This window comes from Dreissena polymorpha, chromosome 6 (genome assembly GCF_020536995.1).
Source record: "Dreissena polymorpha isolate Duluth1 chromosome 6, UMN_Dpol_1.0, whole genome shotgun sequence".
Taxonomy (NCBI): domain Eukaryota; kingdom Metazoa; phylum Mollusca; class Bivalvia; order Myida; family Dreissenidae; genus Dreissena; species Dreissena polymorpha.
In genome coordinates, this window is record NC_068360.1 from 63,567,996 (window position 1) to 63,590,430 (window position 22,435).

The 22,435-nt window shown below is 34.9% G+C and overlaps 2 protein-coding genes across 3 annotated transcripts in view; both read left to right on the plus strand.

Moving 5' to 3' along the window:
* The window catches only part of LOC127833659 (proline-, glutamic acid- and leucine-rich protein 1-like), a 105,277-nt gene that overhangs the window by 21,114 nt on the left and 61,728 nt on the right, over positions 1-22,435 (plus strand). The window lies entirely within an intron of this gene.
* On the plus strand, positions 2,745-6,792 carry LOC127833660 (E3 ubiquitin-protein ligase TRIM22-like). The gene is made up of 2 exons (XM_052359061.1): positions 2,745-3,892; positions 4,931-6,792. Exons 1-2 carry the CDS (start codon positions 2,998-3,000, stop codon positions 5,062-5,064), a joined length of 1,029 nt encoding a protein of 342 aa, XP_052215021.1. The 5' UTR covers positions 2,745-2,997; the 3' UTR covers positions 5,065-6,792.

The following is a 22,435-nucleotide window of genomic DNA, read 5'->3' on the forward strand; positions in this document are numbered from 1 at the left end:
TTAGTAAAACCTTGTTAACACTCTAGAAGTCACATTTTTAGTCCATTCTTCATGAAATATGGTCAAAACATGTGTCCCAATAATATCTTGGACGAGTTCGAAAATGGTTCCAGTTGAATGAAAAACATTGCCGCCATGGGGCGGGGCAGTTTTCCGTATATGGCTTTACTGTATGGTAAAACCTTGTTAACTCTCTAGAAGTCACATTTGTGGTCTAATGGTCATGAAACTTGGTCAGAATATTTGAACTAATAATATCTGGGCTAAGTTAAAAAATGGTTGAGATCAGTTAAAAAACATGGCCGCAAGGGGGCATGGCATTTTTCCTTAAATGGCTATTTACTACAAAACCTTGTTAACACTCTAGAAGTCACATTTATTACCCAATCTTTATGAAACTTGATCAGAACATTTGTTCTAACAATAGCTCGAGTGAGTTTGAAAATGTTAATGGTTCGTTGAAAAACATGACCGCCAGGGGGGGGGGGGGGGGGGCAGTTGTCCTTATATGGCTTAAGTGAAAAATTGTTGACACTATATTCGCCACATTTATTGGCAAATCTTCATGAAACTTGGTCAGAACATTTGTCCCAATGAAATCTTGCCAGAGATTGAATCTGGGTCATATGAGCTCAAAAACTAGGTCATAAGGTCAAATATAATTTTGTTTTGTTAATTGTCACTTTTTGGTCCAAAATAATCTTCATGAATCAGCTTGCATTTTTTTCAGAATTGTCTAGTTCCTTTGGCTTTCAGGTGAGCGCCTTAGGGCCTGATGGCCCTCTTGTTTAAACGATCAGAACAAGAAATTGCAAAAAAATAGCACAATTTAGACAGCAAGATTCATTTTCATAGCAATAACCATCCCCAAATATTTATTTGTATTCATGATATTGACACTACAAACAACGTTTATACCGACACTACATTAAAACTAACAAAATAAACATTGGTAAATTGCATGTAGAATTTTCTTTCAAAAATATTTTACGAAATTAAATGATCAAACTATTTTGTAACTTAAGAAAAATCAAGACACTTGATCAAACGTTATTTAAAAAATATAAAACATTAAATCAAACGCGCTCATAGATGGCTGCATAAGCGACTAGTCTGCAACATTGTAAGTGTAACAGAGAAATGTACACCTTTGTATAATCAGTCACACAAATGCCCGCACTTTTCAGCATATCAACAACTTAAAAAGTTTCCATTGCACTTCAGTTTTAAAATATGCATTCACTAGGATGTGTTACTCAAGCGATATTAGCACAATTCACATTTTGGCGCCCGGAAGTATTCGAGTCAGACGTCAAGAGCCCCGGTACCGAGCCGCTAAAACGGCCTGTGGAATATCCTGCGAGCATAATAATTAATGCTCTGTGCGCAGCTCAAAGTCATACTATTTAATTTTAAAATAAAATTTGCTTCGACGACGACTATTATATGCAAGGTTCAATGTTTGCGTCACCTGAAGGTTTGATGCAGAGAAGCCTACAAGTAAAGCGTGTATGACTGTTACCTCCACACAGGTACCTCTGGCGTAGAATTCCAAATATAAGTCTCATGTGAAGATGAACAAACGTGGGCGTCGCACGTGTGTCTGGCCAAGGTTTAATATTAAAATATATTTGCCACGTCGCTGTACGCTCTTTGTGCGATTGTAAGCTTCGCGGTGTGCTACGCCTACCTTCTTGAATACATGCGTATACAGTGCGATGCTTTAATCTTGGTAGGTAGCTTTGTTGTGAGCTACGTATTCCTTGAATACATGCGTATACAGTGCGATGCTCTAATCTTGGTAGATAGCTTCGTTGTGAGCTACGCATTCCTTCTTGAATACATGCGTATACAGTGCGATGCTCTAATCTTGGTAGATAGCTTCGTTGTGAGCTACGCATTCCTTCTTGAATACATGCGTATACTGTGCGATGCTCTAATCTTGGTAGGTAGCTTCGTTGTGAGCTACGCATTCCTTCTTGAATACATGCGTATACTGTGCGATGCCTAATGTTGGTAGGTAGCTTTGTTGTGTGCTACGCCTTCCGTCTTGAATACATGTGTCTACTGTGCAATGCTATTAATGTTAGGTGAGAGCAAATGTTTACCGATACCGCGAGCGCTCTTTGTTTAGAATAGCCGTCGAATTTCCGTGCGGGTGTTCTTACTCATCGTACGGAGTCCTTGCTACAACATTATTAAGGCTGATTGGCTTCTGGGTTGAGACTTTAGTTGCACGATAATCACTATAGCCTATGAGCAGACATTATTTTGTGATATTAAGAGTATCTTTACACCCTTCTTATTAACGATGTTTTATATAAATATATATCACAAACTATCAGAGTCTAGTGCACGTGTTTAGTCTGTAAGATATGATTAGAAATCACAAGGCTTCCTCAAATTAAAACACCTCCGAATAGACTTAAATGTACATGATATGAGTATTGACAGATGTACAATTCGGAAATGTCAGTAAAAATGATACATTGCCTTCTACCTTTAAGATTCTTTAACAAAACATGATCTAATTGCCATTCATGTACAATAACACATTAACTGTGGAAAATGTAAAGATTTTGTTGAGTTCTAAAATATGGGTCAAATCAATATACACATATTTAAATAAACACGTTTAATAGCTAATGGCAGTTATACTGTACGCCAGATAACACATACTAAACTAACCGGATATCAAAAGACAAAACCGGGATATCTCCCAAACAAATCCGGAAGTAAACGATCTTTCACGAACGACAAATCAGTCCCTTGTCGACATCGCACGATCATTAGGAAGTAGGACAGTGCTCATGTTTTAATGTTTTATTTAGATATCAGTTGATGTTCATACATTTAATGTAGCATAATAATACATGAAGAAAATACACTTGTTGATAATTTCATATGTTTAAATGAAAGGTATTGGACGTATGTATTAAATGTGAAAACAGTAATTTTCAAATCGAAAGTAGAAACCGCTTTAAACTCAATTTCACAATGGCCTCTAGAATATTTCGGGATTCAAATAGAGATAACGCAGGCGACTTTATTGGAGAAAGTACGGTGACACAATCATGTGAGCCATGTATGAAAACCAACATATCAAAAACTGCTACGGTTTTATGTAAGGACTGCGATGAGTTCTTGTGTGATACGTGCAAAAATCCACACACTGTTTATAAACCAGGTCAGCATAAGATTATCAATTTACAGGACAAGAAATCTGCGCTTGTAATGATAGACATGAAAGGAATGGACAAGTGTCATGAGCATGGACGAGATATAGAGTTTTTCTGCCAGGATCATTCTAAGCTGTGTTGCAGTTCATGCGTTCTCATTCACAGGAAATGTGACCAAGTGGATGAAATAGCCAAAGTATCCATGCAAACACGACCAGAGCTTGCCGCATTTAAACAATCATTGATAAAATTGCAATCCGACGCTGACGCTATTATAGCAGAGTGTAAGCAGTCTGAGACTGTTTTAAATGAGTCCATTGCAAAAATTTCTTCAGAGGTGGATAAAATGAAAGATCGTATCATACATCTGTTTGAAAACGCAAAGCAGAAATTAATTACTGAGGCAAACGAATTTAAAACTGCAGAAGTCAAAATAATTGGGAATAAACGAGACACCTCGTCGAAAGTAAAGGACGAAATAAGTGAAGTGTTGTCGATGTGTTGTATCGTTTTAGAACGCGGAACACTCAGTCAACAGTATATTTATTCGGAACAAATGAAGGAAAAACGGAAAACAATAGAAGCAAACATATATGACCAAAGTAAGATTAAAGTTGCACCAACAGTTACAGTGTCTTTTCCAAAAGAGCTGACTTCATTCCTTGAGGTGGGAAGCAATTTCATACAACTGAATTATGATGACGACCAGACAGGTAATTAACAGAACAATTACTTTACATTTGGTCAAATTTTAATTACTGTATTTGGCGATGTAGACTAGAGAAAATGGAGCGGTATAAGGTTCAAATTGTTGGTTAGATCTAACGAAGTGGATATTGTTATTTTTATTTACTTATTGTTGATTTTTTTAAACACCATTTTCATATTGTTATTTCGTGTTTTAAAAAATCTAATTAAAATTACTTTAGTCACATTTACGTTACAACATCACATCTATTTTAGTAGGAAACCGCTTTATGCTAAATGCCATCGCTTATCTGGTAATTCTTAAATCATAAATTCAAATGCAATAAGGCTAATTGAAATAACTTACGAAACTAACGTTGACATATAAGCTGTGGTTAAAAATGGGTCGATTTAAGCAGACAGTTTGTTTTCTTCAATATATCAGTGGTTTATGTAACCAGATATCAGGATTTGACTTTAGTCGAGTGTACGGACTCTTAAACCATACACGATAAAGATATATCGGCCATTTGCTAGGATTTTATGAAAATCGTAAGCCGTACAGCAATAAACGAAACAATGCCGCCTTTTGACCTGGAGTTTAAGCAATACAAATATACTAATATTTATGTAATTCATTTAATAGTATATCTATACGCAAACAATAAAGTACGCATTAACGTTATAGGTTCGAAATAAAAGACTATTTAAAAATCTCTGAGTCGACGCAAACAATAATGGATGCATTAGCGTTATCAAGTTCGAAATAAACGTATTATTTCAAAATCTCTGAGTCGATGTGCTGAAGTTTGCTTTTTAAACTGCATCATTGCAAAACATCTAGAACGTCAGTAACTTACTTTTTACTGCCACCAGAAATCCCCATATCTGGTTGCCTATGGCCACAGTAGTTTGTTATTTTAATGACTATAGTCTGGTTGTGAGCTTGTTAATGGTCTAATGATAACGCTCTAGCATTCATGGGTAGCAGTTTGAATCTCACGTTCATCCTGAAATTACTTTCTCTTGTCATTGAGACAATCAACCGTGGTGTGGTATTCTAGGTGCGTCGCATCGGGAACTAAACATTAGAGAGGGTCGTCTCGTCTCAGGAGCGAGGCGTCTTATTATCTGGTGCAACACCCACAACCCAAATAAAATGTCTTCTTGTGCCATACAAATCTTCTACACACGATAGTATCGTAGTACAAGTAACATTTGCATTATTATATTCATGCCGTTCCCAAGACTTAATAAGTCGTGGGAGCGAGGTAAGTAACTCTTGCGAACGACTTAGTAAGTCGTGGTCAAGACATAGATTGGATAAAATATGTAAATCGTTGAAACGAAATAACTAAGTCGTGGTTACTACATACTTAACCAATCAGAATTCACAAAACATTGAAAAGCGCGAATCTGTCCGAGATATTTCGTCCAAATATATGTTAGCCTCACCTGCAGCAGCCATTTTGAAACATGGGTTAAACAACATCTTGATCTCAGCCTTAACATCAACTATGGCAATGCCAATGCGAATCGGCTCGTCTAGGGCCGTCTCGTACATATTGAATCCATATATTGACGTAACTTTCTGTCGTCTATAAACGAATGCGTAAGAATACTCTCCATCCCCATGCGCGATGCTATAGTCCGCGGAAGAATTAAATAATTTCAAGTATTATTTCAAAGTCATGTTTATTAAGTGGTAACGTTAACGGTGTTTTAACTAAAAAAAAACACTGTTTGTATTCATGTTCCAGGGCCGTACCCAGGATTTCTTGACTGGGGGGGCCCAACCGGGAAGGGTTTGGGAGGGTTCCCCCCTCCCTATATATATACTTTTTTTTATGTGGCACTTTGTAAGGTGAATTTTAATGCTTATAAAAACGATGTTTTGTGATATGAATTAATCGAATATAACAAGTAAATCAGCACATTTCGGAAGTCTTAAGCTTTAAACATTGGTGTGAATTCACAACAATATTAAAAGCTTTTGATTTCCGAAACTAACAGGTTTAAACTGACGATTATCCACATCAATTCTCGTATTGCTTCCACCATTTTTTTCACAAATCAATAAAGTCACAGGTTTTTTCTCTGATTTTTTTGGGAAAGATCTTGCCTTTCTTAAGCAAAAAAATGCGCAAAACGCCTAATTTTGGGGGGAAATAATGAAAGTCTTAAATAATCAATTTAACATACGTTACTGTTTTCAAACAAATTCAATGCAACAGATACTTTAATTATACAATATTTTTCTACACTGGATCAGGTTAACTACTATAATGAGATCGATTTGTTGTTTCAATTTTCCTTTTTTTACCAATGAGCCATTAATAGGTTGACATTACTCAATTCTCGGTACTTAATTATCAATGCGGGGAATCACGTTGTCAGATTTGATAAAAAAATGGCAGCCGATGCCTCGATTCGATGGAGAAATTGAGTCTTCAAACAGGTACATCTACCATATAACTTACTTGTTTTTAATCGGATAACGCCTATCATAGGGCCAGCCGGAACCGTTTTCCGCTGGTTGGTCTGAGCGTGGAGATAACTCATGGAATATTTCGCGATTTCCTGACGGAAAACGTTTGAAGACTCAATTTCTCCATCGAATCGAGGCATCGGCGGCCATTTTTTTTTGTCAAATCTGACCACGTGATTTCCCGCATTGAATTATTTTAAATACTGAATTCTGCCAAATTCTTATCTGTTGCTCGGCAAATTTATGAATCTGTTTTTCTTTTCAACAGACATGTTAACTATCTCATCGTAATCTTTTTCAGTGATTTCCTTGCAAAAATGATAAATACTAAGTTTTAATACCTTTGTAGTGTTTTTGTTCCAGTTCAAATTCAGGGCCCTATCTCAATGTATAAAGTATATATTGGGACCTAAAAATTCCCAAATAAAAGGTTTCCAAAAAAAAAGATAACTTTTATAGGGGAAAAATACGTTTGGGGGAAAGGGCCTTCTCAAAGAAGGAAAAAACCTGCGTCGGCAATTATCAGATCATATTCTACAACCTCCTGTAGCAGTTGCTTCCATTTGCTGCACTAATCAAAATACATGTTACATCAACCATCGATAGATGAAGCATTCATGATCACAATGGGGGGACTGATCGGGGATGTGTGTACAAGGCGATAAGAAAACATTGCCTAGGGGCTTATCTCGATTGGCGAGCGCTAATCCCCTTGTTTATCAGGGACAATAAAACATAGCTGCTCTTTTGTTTTGAGGGAAAGTGTACTGTGGGCCCTTGCACGAGAGAAAAAATTGCAGTGGGCCGATCATTTAAAAAAATCATAGTTCGACAGCCAGCTGGGGGGCCCGGGCCCCTGGGCCCATGGCCTGGGTACGGGCCTGTGTTCTTGCATTGGCAGCAAACTTCGTGTGCTTGCGTTTTCATGTAGTTTCTACTTTATTTTGAAAATACGTATGCAAGCATAAACATGTGAGATAAAAGATAACGCTTGTTTTATTCATCAAGTCCAGTGGATAAGCACTTAATAAGATTTCAATGATAAACAGAGTGACTTTATAAATATAGTTACGTTCAGCCAATATACAGAAGTGTTATTTGTGCAAATATTTAGCGGAAGCGTCCTTTGGAAATTGCACAAGTTGGCACAACATGAAAATTGCACTATGGTATAACCCATCATAGCACACGAGTAACCACACAGGTTAGTTGAGAAGCGACACATGAGGGAACATTGTTCTCGTACATGGAAACGACTTACAGATTAACCAGAAATCAGTGAAGTCATACATCTATTTATAAAATGGTATTTCCCAAAAAGCACGTGTCCTTTATAAGCTTACTTTTGAATCAAATTCGTACTATGCATCGATCTATGATTCAAAACCATCCAATATTTAAATAAAATAATTTAAAAAATGCAAGTCGCATTTAGCGATATACTGCAGATTTAAACGAGACAGTTATAACAGGAAAATGATCGTTTTAATTATAGCTAGTATTATGTCGTAAGTTTCGAAAAACATTTCGGCCAAAGCATTTGCAATATCAACACAATTTTACAGCATACATAAACAATAGCCACAAATATCATAATTATAACCGTTTAACTAATTGCAAAAATATAAACTACTGCGTAATATTATCTTACTGCAACCCATGCAATAATGTTAAGTTTTTACTACATTCTATGAATTCTTTACTGAAATGGTTTGAAAGCTTTATGCATAGTTATGTGCCACGGTTACTACCCTTAAATGTAAAATCATAATTTTAAGCTGGACTCAACGTGCAGATTCTATCAGATCGTATCAGATTGAGATAAGCCGTGGATATTGTGACCGTAGGCGAAATATATCGTAAATGAATTCATTTATTTTTTATACAAGGGTTTGACGTTAGTAATCGTACAATTACGTCATTATTTGGAATATCAATCGAGATGTTCGTGTCAGGTCGACATCCAATCATGGAGTCGTTTCAGATTATAAAGAATGAAACGCGCGTACTCGGAACTTAAATGGATATCATACGTTACAGGTCGTAAAAATCTGTTATTGACAAAATCGTGACAAGTTCGCATACCATCGTAAAGTATGGTATCACGACATTGCAAAAACGCGTCAAAATGACTGTAAGCCGGAAATATCCAAGACAAAAACACGATCCGGTACGAGTGAACATTTACGGTGATCGTTTCAACTCATAAGGACAGTTAGAATATGACCAAAAGATACGCAGCCATCTTATCAATAAAGTACTAAATAGTCAGTCGGCGTGAAGTTATATATTAATTGTGTCAGGGCATGGCTCAAATTGGTGGTCACCATCGATTATACTCGAGATACGAACCTACTCGTATTACGCCGTACTGGAGGCCATTGATTCGTGATAAACACATCGGCATGTATCTGTAATATGACAATTAATGACCAGATTGCATCCGAACGAAACTTCGTATCACATAACATTATATGATCCAAGTCTGAATGCCATACACACATCACGATCATGTACGAGTACACTTTGGTGGCGATTGTAAGATAGTGGGAACCATCCATAAGATTGACGGTGAAGTTTGTGTCCGTAATTAGAAGGTTTATTCTTCGAAATAGAGTGATCGCGAACCTATTCCTTTACTGAATTCTTCTTTGTAATCCGTAAGAAAATATAAATAGTTTTATTTTCACGTGCATTCTAACGGTAATTGTGTACAGTTCTTGAAAATAACATGTATTTAAAGTTACGTCAATTCAAGCTGTAACTAGATCACTTAATAATATTATTTGTATTTATACCTGCGTGATGATGCAGAACAGCACTGTACTACGAAACTAAGCAAATTGAACCTTGAAAAAAAAACTTGTGCTCAACCCGAGTACCTGAGCTCTTTAAAAGCCCTTTGTCCATTGCTACGCGTCCATGCGCCCGTATGTTCGTCAGCAACCTTTTAAGTATCGAACTACTTTTTTACGAAATGTTAACGTGAATGAGCACTGAAAAATAAGTGGTCACCATCGATTATACTTGAGGAACGAACCTACTCGCATTTCGTTTTACCGGAGTTCATTGTTGCGTGATAAACACATATTGCAACCGGACAAAAAAACATGGAATCACGACGTACGGAATCGCATCACATATTATAAGCCAATTCTGAATGTCAAACATACATCACGGTCATGAAACGAGTGAACTTTCATGGCGAATGTGATAGGCAAAGTGCGTGTGTTAGTAATTAGAAGGACCATTCTTTAAAATTGCATGATCGCTTACATATTCATTAACGCAATACGTAAGAGAATATAAATATAGTATCTTTAACGTTCAATATAAAGCTAAATGTATACAGTTCTTGAATATTCCGTGTATTTACCGTTACTTCAATGCAGATTTCATTAGATCACTTAATTGTTTGGTTTTATACTTGCGTGTTGATGTAAAATATCACTGTATATAAATCGTTACGACGAAATATATCGGAATGAATCTCGGTAAGAATATACATGCTCATGGCGAGAATCTGAGCTCTTGTAAAGCCCTGTGTCAATTGTGATGCGTCCATGCGCACGTATGTTCGTCAGGAACCTTTGAACTCTCAAACTACTTTATTACGAAACATTTGCATGAATGAACGCTGAGCAGTTCTCTGTAATGTTATTCACGTATTAACGGTCTGCTGTACAGGATAACACAGAACTAATGATAGATTTTTTTGTAAAAATCAGATGTTGAATATGTCTATAAAAAAGCTAATACGATACAGTGATGCTCTACACAGATTGTTTAAAGTTCGGTAAGCGATTTTAAATAAGACTTACCACGTGGATCACATGATCTAATAAGGCTTAAATAGCAAATCTATTCTCTTAAGACTTAAGGCTTCGTGGTATAAAATTGATCGTACCATACCCGGAAGTATGCAATATACAACTTACATTAATCAATACTTAAGCTTACCAAACGTTGTGTGTTTCCACTTATCCGACCAAACCTTTTTTTTTCTTCTGCCGACCCTCAACTTGTTGGGACAAGTTCAGTGTTCGACATTGTTTGCAAAGCTCTATCACATTCGCTAAATTACAAACAAAGAAAGAATGGTATGTAGACTGGTGGAAGATTTCTGTCATTGAACTACCTGCATTAAGTGGGGACAAATGTTGTACTGTAAAAAAGATCAGTATTAGTTTATTTTTACAAAAAAAGTAAGGACGATCTACCAACTCTATTTCGGGCAATATTTGTTTTATCTGATCGAATATAACAATTTTATTTTTTCTGTTACCAATAAACATCATCATAAAATTATCATAAAATGTACGTACAAACGTCATATACGCGTGATATGGTTCAAATTAGACGTGGACGTACGTATTCATACGTTTACATCAGTTTCAGTAAACTTTTAACTAAACTAAATAGCACTGGCAAATAAAAAAAATCAAATATCAATTCAGCGCTGCTATGAAGATTTATTAAATGGCATTCCGGCGGTAGTAATTGTGATGACGACGACGACGATGACGACGATGATGATGATGATGATGATGATGATGATGATGATGATGATGATGATGATGATGATGATGATGATGATGGTGGTGGTGGTGGTGATGATGATGATGATGATGATGATGATGATGATGATGATGATGATGATGATGATGATGATGATGATGATCATGATGATCATGATGATCATGATGATGATGATTAATAGTTAAATTATCATGCGTTTGTAAAGCTTTTCATCGATTAAATTTGAAAGCACATATATTTTTAACAGTGGAAACCAGTCGCATTAGTGTACCATCTCAACCAAGGCAATGCACTCTGGAGCAGCTCGTGTCCGTGGATCTTCTGAAGACTGGAGATGATCAGGGGGAACCTACGCTCACTGGACTGGACTTTCTGGCGGACGGGAGACTGGTAGCCGTTGATAACTTCAATGATCAATGCATCATACTGAATGATCGACTACAGAGACTAGGAGCGCCGTACAAGTTCAAGATAAGACCACTTGGCGTAGTATGCGTGTCTCATGATGTACTGTGTGTAACGTTTGGTAGTAGTAAGGTAGTATGTCTGCTGTCTGTGAGTACAACTAATGTCATCAAATTGACGCGGGAGATCAAAACATCATCCAAGGTTGACTCTATATGCTGCATGTCACCATATCACATGGTCGTGAGTACGTGGAATGATCCTCGCCACGCTAGAATGCTATCAGTGGACGGTGTAGAGTCTGACTTTCATAATTTGGTGTTTGCTAAGAAGACTTACAAAGCGCATGGGAGTAAGTGTACGTATGTCCAGTCTAAGAACACTTTAGTACTGACTGACAGCCTCGCTAACACAGTGTACATGTACGACACCGTGAAGGGCACGTCTCGAGCAGTCACGAATTCGAACATACAGGATGCTCGTGGTGTCTGTGTAGGGCCTGGTGACACGGTGCTGGTGTGTAGTCAGAATAACAACTCCATCGTGCACCTGAGTGTTAATGGAAAGATTCTCGGTACCTACCCAGTGGATATGTGGTACCCGACCAGCATAGGTTTGTCTAAGAACGGCACTAGGATGGCGGTTTCTAACAATGCTCATGGCAAAAAGAAACTTCAGTTGTATAAGATATCACCGGCAATGCGTTAGGTAACTAGTAAGACGTGATCCATGTGATCATGATATGACCACACATATTAAATATGAACGTATGCGTTTGATAATGTTCAATAAATACGGATTACTTTTTTGATTGATTAAAATTGAATGGTGTTGACTTAAGATTTTATCGCATAGAATTTCAAACTGCCTTTTTATTATGAATTTATATTTTTTGTATTTTGCTTAATGCATTTAAAAATAATTTCATTTTTTTAACAGAATATATGTAAATATAGTGTGGATAAAATACTATTTTTATTTACATGCAACTTACCTGGTGTGTATCATGTCTCCATATTAACATTGTACGGTATAATATTGATCACGTCAAAAGGTTACATATTTTTATTGTATCATTATGCTCTGTAGTTAAACGAGGTATGTATTGGTACATGTATATTCGTGTTCTGCCAATGTGACAAAAATCATGTTTACCTAGATTTCGTGCGTTAACTATGCAGCGGTAAAAGCTAAATTTTTATCGTAGCACATGTTGATTTTTGTATTAAACAGTGCATCATTGTTTGCATCAGCGGATACAATAAATGACAACACACATGTAATTGATAAAAACGCTAGAACTAAGCATAACAATGTATGTGATTTCTTAACGCAATCGAACAATCATTCATTTAGGTTCGTTCCTCAAGTATTCATTCATTTAAATAATGCCTGTTTTTGTTAAGCCTTTAAAAAACCCAAGCTTTTCAACTATCAGCTTAAGTCGGTTAGAACGTATTTTCCAGCGTGTTTTATCACCCACATGTAAGTTAATTAACAAAAGCTTTTAATGTCTTACATGTTTCAAAATAAAATATCATAGCAAATTAATCATTGCACATGGATTAATCTAAGCGTTTTCACTATATATTTTTAAAATAAAACAATACTTGCACCTTTAAACATTTTTACGTGTTCGTGAATTGCTGGAGAGTATTTAAACATACGTTTAAAAAAATCCTAACATTTAACTTTCTGGTAAGACAAAAACCCACTAATAAACCTGCGGAGAATGATTTAACCGATGATTTAATTAAGTTATTTAACCCATTGTGCTCAATATTGAGAAAACCTTGCAAATCAGATATGTATAGTTCCGCGTTACGCAATCATGTAGGTAGTTGCTTATATAGTTCCGCAAAACGTGAACAATAGTTAAATATTTTTGTTTGGGCACGAATTTGAAAGATATCGATATAATTACGCATCCATTTGAATGTATTTACCAATAAATTATAAGTTAATAATCCACAATTGTAAACCTCATTGCTTGATTGACAGGTCGACTTCTCATTGTCACTTCTACTAACTATGTCGCTTAAGACATACATAATAGCTCATTGAATTCGATAAGCAAAGTGGACGCAAAAAATGGTAGAAAACTTAAAACATTGTAAAAAGGAATAAATATGTACCAGCAGAAGCAGTCTCTTGGTAAACCGAAGTTAAGACAATTTAAACATGTCAAATTAACTTTCAAATGCCATTTTAAAGCAACATCAGTTGTAAAAAAGTGTATATCCCTATTTTGCTGCACTAAGAAGTAGGCACAGAAAGTATAACACCTGCTTTTATACCATTTCTGACTCAATTCCGAAATACTATAATATGTGATCAATTAACATTGGATATGCTTTAAATGGCTATTACGATAAATACGTTTCAGAATTGTAGATGTATTGTTTTATATTGAATAATGTCTTAATACATGATGAGCATAGGAATAAGAAGTGATATGATATTAATTTTCAATAATTAATTATTGTAATGCATATGCATTTTTTATTTCAAAAAAACAATTGTATGAGACAGAATATCAAATAATGTGTTTTCCTATATGATAACTAGTCTCCGTTCTTCCCATGAGAAAATGGCGTTTGGCAAGTCGAAAAGTTATCACAGATCTTTTTTTCTATGTTTATAAATGACCTTGAGAGCCATATTCTTATACGCGACGGTGAAGGCGTTGAGGTACCTGATCCATCTAGTGCTTATCGCTGGTTGAAGCTACTTGTTTTGTTATACTTCGATGACACTATAATTCTGTCACACGATCAAAAAAATATTTTTTTAAAGATGTTATTGTAGGAAAATATGTACGTCACAATCGGCTCGGGACGCTAATTTGTCTTTGCTGCATTTTATGAAATTCGGCTTTAATGTATAATTTTTCTTTCCCATTTAATGTTATTGTAACGTATTTTGTCAATATATTACAATTGAACACATATAAAAAATCGTATATACCCGCTTTAAATGCGTTTGATGAATACTACATACAATGAAAACTCAATGCAGACACTTATTCTACAAAAAATAATCATTTTTGGAGCAAGAAACATCGCGCCCTATAAATTTTACAGTGGCAGAATTAAAATTGAAATTCGTAAGCAATACAAATACGTTGGTATCACATTTTTAGTTAACGGCTCGTTTTTAAGAGCATGTCAAAATAATGTTGAACAAGCTAAGCAATGCGATGAATCCGTGCAAGTAATTTAGATCTGCCACTAACATTTAACGTTAAAACTTTTTTATCATACTTTTGTACCAAAACTAAGATATGTGTGCAAAATATGGGGTTATGAAAACCAAGGCATTTCAGAACGCATAAATATGGAATTCCTTATGAAAACTATTATGTCACGTAAACGTACTCCGTCATATATGCTATATACTTAACTTGGGAGATACCCGCTATCTGTCACTATGTATAGCCAAATGATAGGCTTCTAGAAAAGAATTATTTTAGGTAATGACGACACATTTTCTAAAAATGTATATTAACCTTATCAATAACAATTTGCATAACTTGGAGGGATATCTAAAATATAACAAATATAAGAAATGACAGGTAAATCGATCCTGTGGAATGGACAAAACTCGCCCATCATGAAATCACTATCGTTACAAGTTAAACGTGCATTTATTGATCAATACATTAAACAGTGGTATGCAGATTTTAACCAATCAAACAAAGGTAAATTTTATAACTCATTTAAAAACAATCTTGAATTTAAGAATAACCTTAAGCTTCTTCCCAAATCTAATTATCTACCTATATTGAAGCTCCGTACTGCTAGTCATCATTTCCCAATCGAAACTGGCAAATGTAACGGCACACCCGAAATCAATAGATTGTGCAATTTATGTAAAAAGGCTACTTTGACAATGAAGAACATTAGATTATAAAATGCACTCACTTTACCAATGATAGAATTGTTTTAAATTTTTTTCAAGACATGTCTGCAGTGTTAATCAACTTAAATATATTATGTCCATATAAAATGTAGAATATCTACATCATTTAAGTATATTTGCTAACATCCTGTTAAGAAATATTAAATAACTCGTTTCTAACCCGCTTCTTACATTTATAATGTGCCTGGAAATATAACGTTGCTTTGTTTGTCGTTGTATTTTTTGTCCTTTTGTCGTGTTTCTTACACTTCTATTTTAACTGTACCACATTAACCATGAAACACAAGTCTATTAAAATAGTGCATAACTAAATAATATTTTTTTCTCTTACTGCATACCTGTATGTCTGAGATGTAAACAAAATTTGTGTTCTGTTCTGTTCTGTTTCTTTACCTTAACACTTTAAGAAAACAGACAATTTTGTTTCCAAATGTATTTATTGTAGAATAAAACTCTCTTTGTCCTCTATGCATACATACAGTTGTATTACAATCAATATTGTGCCTTTGGTTATGATTTTGCACAAGAAAAAAGCCAATAACTCCATAGATATCTTAGAAAAAATTATATTTTGTTACCCAAAATTACTGTCGAAGAAATATATCGTTGTATGATGTTCCATTTGAATCTCTTTACTACTTGTGAAAAACACTATGTAGTTGTGCTCCGTATTAAAAAGAGATATCAATAGCAATAACACCAAAAACACTAACAAATTAACAGTTCCTTGCCCACACTGCTCTCTGTTGATTTATGAGGTTTCATCTTATTATTTTCAAGTATAAAAGGAATAAACAAAGGGCACTTAAAATGTAAATATTGAAATAAGAGTTATGATTTTTTTACTCCGCGTTTCATATCTAAGCTCTTCATAAGTAAATAAAGTTTCATCTAAATCCATGGAACGCTTTTCGAGTAATGCGTTTCACAAGACAATTACAGTTTCATAGTTGCAATCTTGTCTAAAGATCTATGATATTTAATCTAAACATTGTAATTTGTTATTTAACTTAAGAGTGCACAAGACAATTAACAAAGGGTTTTTATTCTCTAAATTTTGAAGAAAGATACTTTCTCTTTGAACATTTTAAAGATCTTTATCAATATATGACTTTTCATGTCAATCAATTCAATAGTTTCTAAGTAATTAAAGTGAAATTACATTTTTGGACTTACAGTGTTCTTTGTTAATCAACTTAGTTGCAGTTTAATATTTTCAATTGAAAAATTATTAAGCGTACAAGAAAATTGACAAAGGGCTATAGCTATGTAAATAAAGAAGAAAGAGTTACTGTACTTTTAAGGTACCCTTAATCCAAAAGCCCATATAATTCTTTGTTTCGTTATGCTATGTATGTTATAACGATCTGCACAGAAATAAGAAAAAGGCAATATCAAATAAAAATTTACGAAAAAGAGTTTTGATTCTTGTACCTTACACTTTCTCTCAATGTCTTCTATCAATATATGAAGTTTTTCAATACTTATAAATTATACTTATAAATGTATAAGCGGCTAGTGAATATTCATTTAGGGCAATTGTAATTATTTTAATGATTCTGTAAATACTCCGGATGTTCTATTTACCTCCACCCAGGCTTATTGAAACGCTCTCGAGCCCGTTTCATGGGCCTAAAACCAGTACTTGGTGTTGCTTTTTGTTGTTTTTTTTGGAGGGGGGATCAAAAAAGCGCTCCCACAGTGGGTGTCGAGGCGCTTAAATATTGTTTCTATAATACTCTGGGTCTCATGTATCCCAAGTGCGAAATATTGAATCTTGTTTGAATTACCATGTAAATAAAACGGTTTCTATGGATTCTATCGTAATACAGAGATAAAGAAACGGACGTTTTATCATTTGTAAAACTTGAACTTCATCCCGTATTCGTACCGTCTTGTTCAACAAATGCACTGTTGTGTTTAAACATCTCGTTTCGACGGCGATAGTAATATTTTAATATTCTTGGAAATCAAATCCGAAGGAGTAGCTATCAGTTTCTAAGAAATGCATTGTTTTATACATTATGATTTACGAAGCATTTCTTTTGTTCATTACAAAAGTCGCCGATTGACGCACAATTTTCCCATAAATCGACCGTATATTGACATAAATTAAACCAGAAATGTTGGGGTTACTGTATCAAGTACCGAATTTCATCTTTCGCAACACCTTTCTCCATTTAAGTGTTTTCTCTGAGCAATAAATAATCCGCAGTGTACAACGTTCTGGCAATGTTTAGTTATATAAATATTGGATGCGTTAGATTAGTTTAGAAAGACCTGGCTCAAATTTCTTAATTGGTCGATAGATTAAGCAAAAGGCCTAAAATAAAAGTCGAAGTGAGGTAAAGTAAACCAATTGATTGTTTCCACTAACTCGTTCGACATTTATTTTTACGAGTCGATCCTAAACATTTCATGATAACCAAGGTTGAGTTTTCGAATTAGTTGAGGGCATTAAATCAAATTCGAAAAAATTTCATGTAAATACAAATCTAATTAATGTTGCGAAGATAGCAAAAATTATATCACGCGTTTGTAATATTCGGTAGAATGTTTCACTCGTATTACATATTCGATACGTGAAATATATTGTGTAATAAACCAAATAATGAAAAACATATGTGTGGCACCGTCGACTTAACTCTAACATTATGGAAATGTCGAATGACATAATACAGGTTTTTCTTTAGGGATTATTTTTAGAATGTTCGATTAAGTTACCAATGAAATACATGCTATAAAAAGACGGCTTTATAATCGCAGCGAGTAGTATTTACGTTCGCCTTTTGACTGATGGAAACAACGAGTGATTTAAAATTAATGGTAGATATTATAACTTATTAAAGACAAAATTAATTAGCGATCTTGTATACATGAGTACTTATGTCACATTTACAGGAAAGCAGTTTAATAAGATTAAGTATTACTGTGGGTATTACTATTAAGTTTTATAACAATAACGCTTAATATAAATAATGCAGGCAACAAGAAGGAGCTGAACGGCAATTTGTTCTGATTGTATTTATATCATACTTCATTTTGTTGTTTAGAGAAAACATCTCACAGGAATGGGTGGATAGAATACGAACAGCAATCTGGTCCTCAATATATGAATATTTGAGTAGGCAAATTTTACTGAGTGACATATTGTGCAAGTCCAGATTATAAGACGCTTGATAAACGAACGAATTTCAATCACGACTTAGCAGTAGCAAATAAAAAAGTCATTGTTTCTTGAGAAGAAACAGAACTAACGTAGTTTAATTGAAGTTAAATTTTGAAATTATAATCAAATCGAGTATATTTTATGTATTAAGTGGCAATAATGTTACCGCTTCTTCAGAAATTCCGTATTGTGGCGTATCGCTATGAAAAGAGAATACACCTGCATTTGACCGCATACTACAAAAGTCGCAATAATTATAGACATATAATAAAACAATGCAGGTTTCATCTGTTCAATAAGATATTTATCAATGTTTATTTGACTAAATGTTTTTATTTAAATGCATTAATTGCTAAATAATTTTTTATACACGCCGCAAACTTGACTCGAACTCACGACCAAAAAACAAGCCATCTCCATCGAGAGTTCGAGTTTTTGATCGCCAGCCGTGTGTTTCAAATCAAAGCGTCATATATCAAACAAGTTAAATCAATGCTTTAATTGGTAGCTGACTTGCATTGTCAATGGGAGTGGATTTGTGCCAGGAAGTTACCTAAATTGCTCAGTGAACCGAACTTTCTTTGAGAGAGGACAGTAATTATCTGGTCAATGTCACTGCCGAACACAGTGGTTAATAGGTAGGCGAACATCCGGTCTGGTCTGTAAGGGATATTGTACTGAGGAATACTCACTGGCAAATAAAGGGGGCACACTACAGTTTTTTACAAATCGGCTACTGGCTGCCGGGGTGGCACAACGTCTACACCTGAAATCATACAAAACATATCTTCAGGATTGTTGGGGGTATGTTTTCCCAAAACCACATGGATAGCCATGGTGCACCCACTTGCTCTATATTTTTATCATGGAAAATCAGCCAATTTGGGGGTCTGAATGTCACCTGTTTTGGCGGCCATTTCAGTGATTTTCAACACAAATTTGACATTCAGACCCCCAAATTAGCCGACAATAAAGGCGACGCAAGAAACGATACTCGACTACCGGTTAATTAAATGACAAGCGACAATTTAGCAGATGTCGCTTGTGGTGTCGTGTGTCGCTTTTATTGTCGTGTGTCGACCTCAACGGGCGACAGGCGATATTTCATACACAAGTGACATTATATCCCGCAAATATCGTTCAATAATCGACCATAGACTTAACGGTAACAATTCAGCGTGTTTAAATTATACGGGCAAAAGCCCGCAAAGCGGGCGTTGACCGTTCATACATATGGAAATTTAGACATAAAATTACATAAGAATACCACATATGGATGCGTCTCAAAAAATTTGCCACGCGACATATATTTTCGCGATGCTTTTTATGACCTTGAACAAATAAAAAACACTTTGACATATGCTAAATCACTTGTAAATACATACCTCAGGAAAAATTATATCAATGACATCATAATTGTGTAGCGAATCGCACTAAATATTCTCGCATTATTTGTTTTTCTTCGCAACCGTTCCAGAATTAAGTCATTACTCAATTATCTCCCCTGAATACTCATTTTCAGTGGGTATAAGCCGAAGACTGGTTCACTACATACTACACATAACCCGTCTTAAATATATTGCCGAATCTCAGATTTCTGTCGAATTTATTTGCTTTGATCTTTTCGATATCTTATTTTTATTATTATCCTGACAAATCACAAACGCTTGTTAAAAAATTATTTGTTTAAACATTATAGTTGGCATCACTATTCTTCCAGTATTATCGCGGTATTTCAATAACGACACCCTACTGTTTATTCGTCAGAATTCGTGACGCATTTTCCATTCGCTCTCAGAAAGAAGTTGTACGTGTGATCATGAGCAATATTCTGGTAAGTTGTCGTTGTTATCCATTAGAAACACATTTTATCACAAAATTTAAAGATATTCCGATCTAATTTTTTAGTCTTTTAGCTTTAATTTTTAACGTATTTACACCTCGTCTGCTCGCACTTTACCGATATCCCGAAAGGTTACATATCACTATAATAAGATTAGGCCTAAAACCACAAAATCCGATACATTTGGATTTTCGTACCACAATTTTACGTAAAAAATCATCCAGATTCGAAAAAAAAGGTATTTGTTGGTTTTCCGTCTTTAGAAGCTGATCTGCCAAGGCAAGAGCTGGGCATCACACAAGCCATCTATCCAGCAAAACTGACAGTTTTGGTTTACAGAAATCAACAAAGGAGGGATTCATGAACTATCAAAGTTTCCCAGCTATACACACAGTTATTATCTGGGGTGATCTTTATTGGTTTTGTTGGTTTTCTTGGATGGAACATGTGTGAATTTTTATAGAACTTTGAAAAGTCTATATCTGTCTATCTATAAACAAAAATCAGCTATGGTATAATAAGATCAGATGTGCAAACAATGTCAAAGGGTTGTTAAATTAACAATTTGAAGGCAATTATGCTGAAAACATATAAAAGTTCCCATGCAAATTTAGTCTGCATATCGACAAGTGTCTGCCAATAAATGTCAAACTAGTAATACAAAACTTACCACAAGAATGTAAAAGCACTAAGTACCTGTTGTGATCATTTTAGTAGGATAGTGTAATTCTAAACAGTAGCAAATAGCTTGTTTAGTAAATGCATAATGCAATTAATATGATTTTCTTTATATTGTGTAATTCAGGGCTATAGATAATTGTTTGGGTAATTGGGTTTTTCACCCCCTGTTTTGACAACAATAGGGTTTTTGTAACTTCAATTTGTAAATTTTTGTAAATTCAATAGAGTTAAGCAAAATATTTTACCCCCTACTTTTGAGCTTTATTGGGTTTTTCACCTCCGGTTTTTTAACTCCATTGGGTAATTTAGGGAATGACATATATAATATAATATAATAAAAATCTACTAAGATTACTATATTATTGTGTGCATGTGAAAAATTAATCAACATATGTAGCAACATTAGTTAGTTTTAATTTACTTTTCATGTTTTCGCATAATGTACAGTTCATAACTCTACTTTCCATATCCATCACCTGCCACGGGTGTTTGTTTCACTCTATTAAAGTTTTTTCACTTCCACGTGTTTTTTGAGTTAAACAACCTCGTTCAAAATCTACGATAATAATGGGCGAATAAATTCTCGGGAGAAATGATCACATCTTGCAACGGATCGTTCAGCAAAGCAGCACAGAAGCTTTCGGTTTCCCCAATATTCTGGTTTAAATACCTGTCTTAAGTGTTTGTTTGTGTGAGGATACTCTTTCTACGGCCACGAGTGGCCATTTTGATATATTCAGAAAATGAAAGTAGAAATCGGAAGGGTCTAGGAATAATTACAGTAATCACCTCAAAGATTGATAACCGCTTTAAAGACTGCCTTCTTTTCTTTATAGGACTGCATATATACTATTCGGTACATTTTTGAACGGGAAATAACCAGTTTTAAAAAATACGTCCGGTGTTTGTAAGAATTGCGTTTCGTGACGCAAGGTTTTAACGGGAATTACGTTATTAAATTTATATTTGCGTTTTTGTACGCTTGATTTTGAATTTAATTACGTTTTTAGTTATTTTAATTGCGTAATAACGCACATACGCTTGTTATCTATAGCCCTGGTAATTAATAAATTGGTTGTTTAAGAAATAATCGACTGGTAACCGTTGGTTATTGCGGTAATTACCAACGGTATGGAGTTCCGATGCGTAGGAATTAAACCCCGAGGGCGTAGCTCGAGTGGTTTGATAACAAGCATCGGAACGACATACCGTTGGTTATTACCGCAATAACCAACGGTTACCAGTTGATTATTTCGATTCTAACACGATTTAATTAAAAAGTTATCAGCGATATAAAGGTTATAAATGAGAATTATATTAAGCGAACGTCCTCCACATTTCCGCGAAACGTGACGTCATCACAACAACTAAAATCAAATGACGTCGTCTTCATTCATAAACTGTGCGCGGACAATCGAAGTGACGTCACTTTAAACAACCGTTGGTATATCGGGGTAATAACCAACAGTAGTTTTCCTTCTTTGTATATAGAAAACAAGTCACGTGCCGTGGTAGAATTAAGA

Bases quoted from the DNA above. Each gene is read 5' to 3' on its own strand.
- LOC127833660 (XM_052359061.1), top strand. From the start codon at position 2,998: ATGGCCTCTAGAATATTTCGGGATTCAAATAGAGATAACGCAGGCGAC. The intron at 3,893-4,930 runs GTAATTAACAGA...GTGGTATTCTAG, and splicing joins TTATGATGACGACCAGACAG to GTGCGTCGCATCGGGAACTA.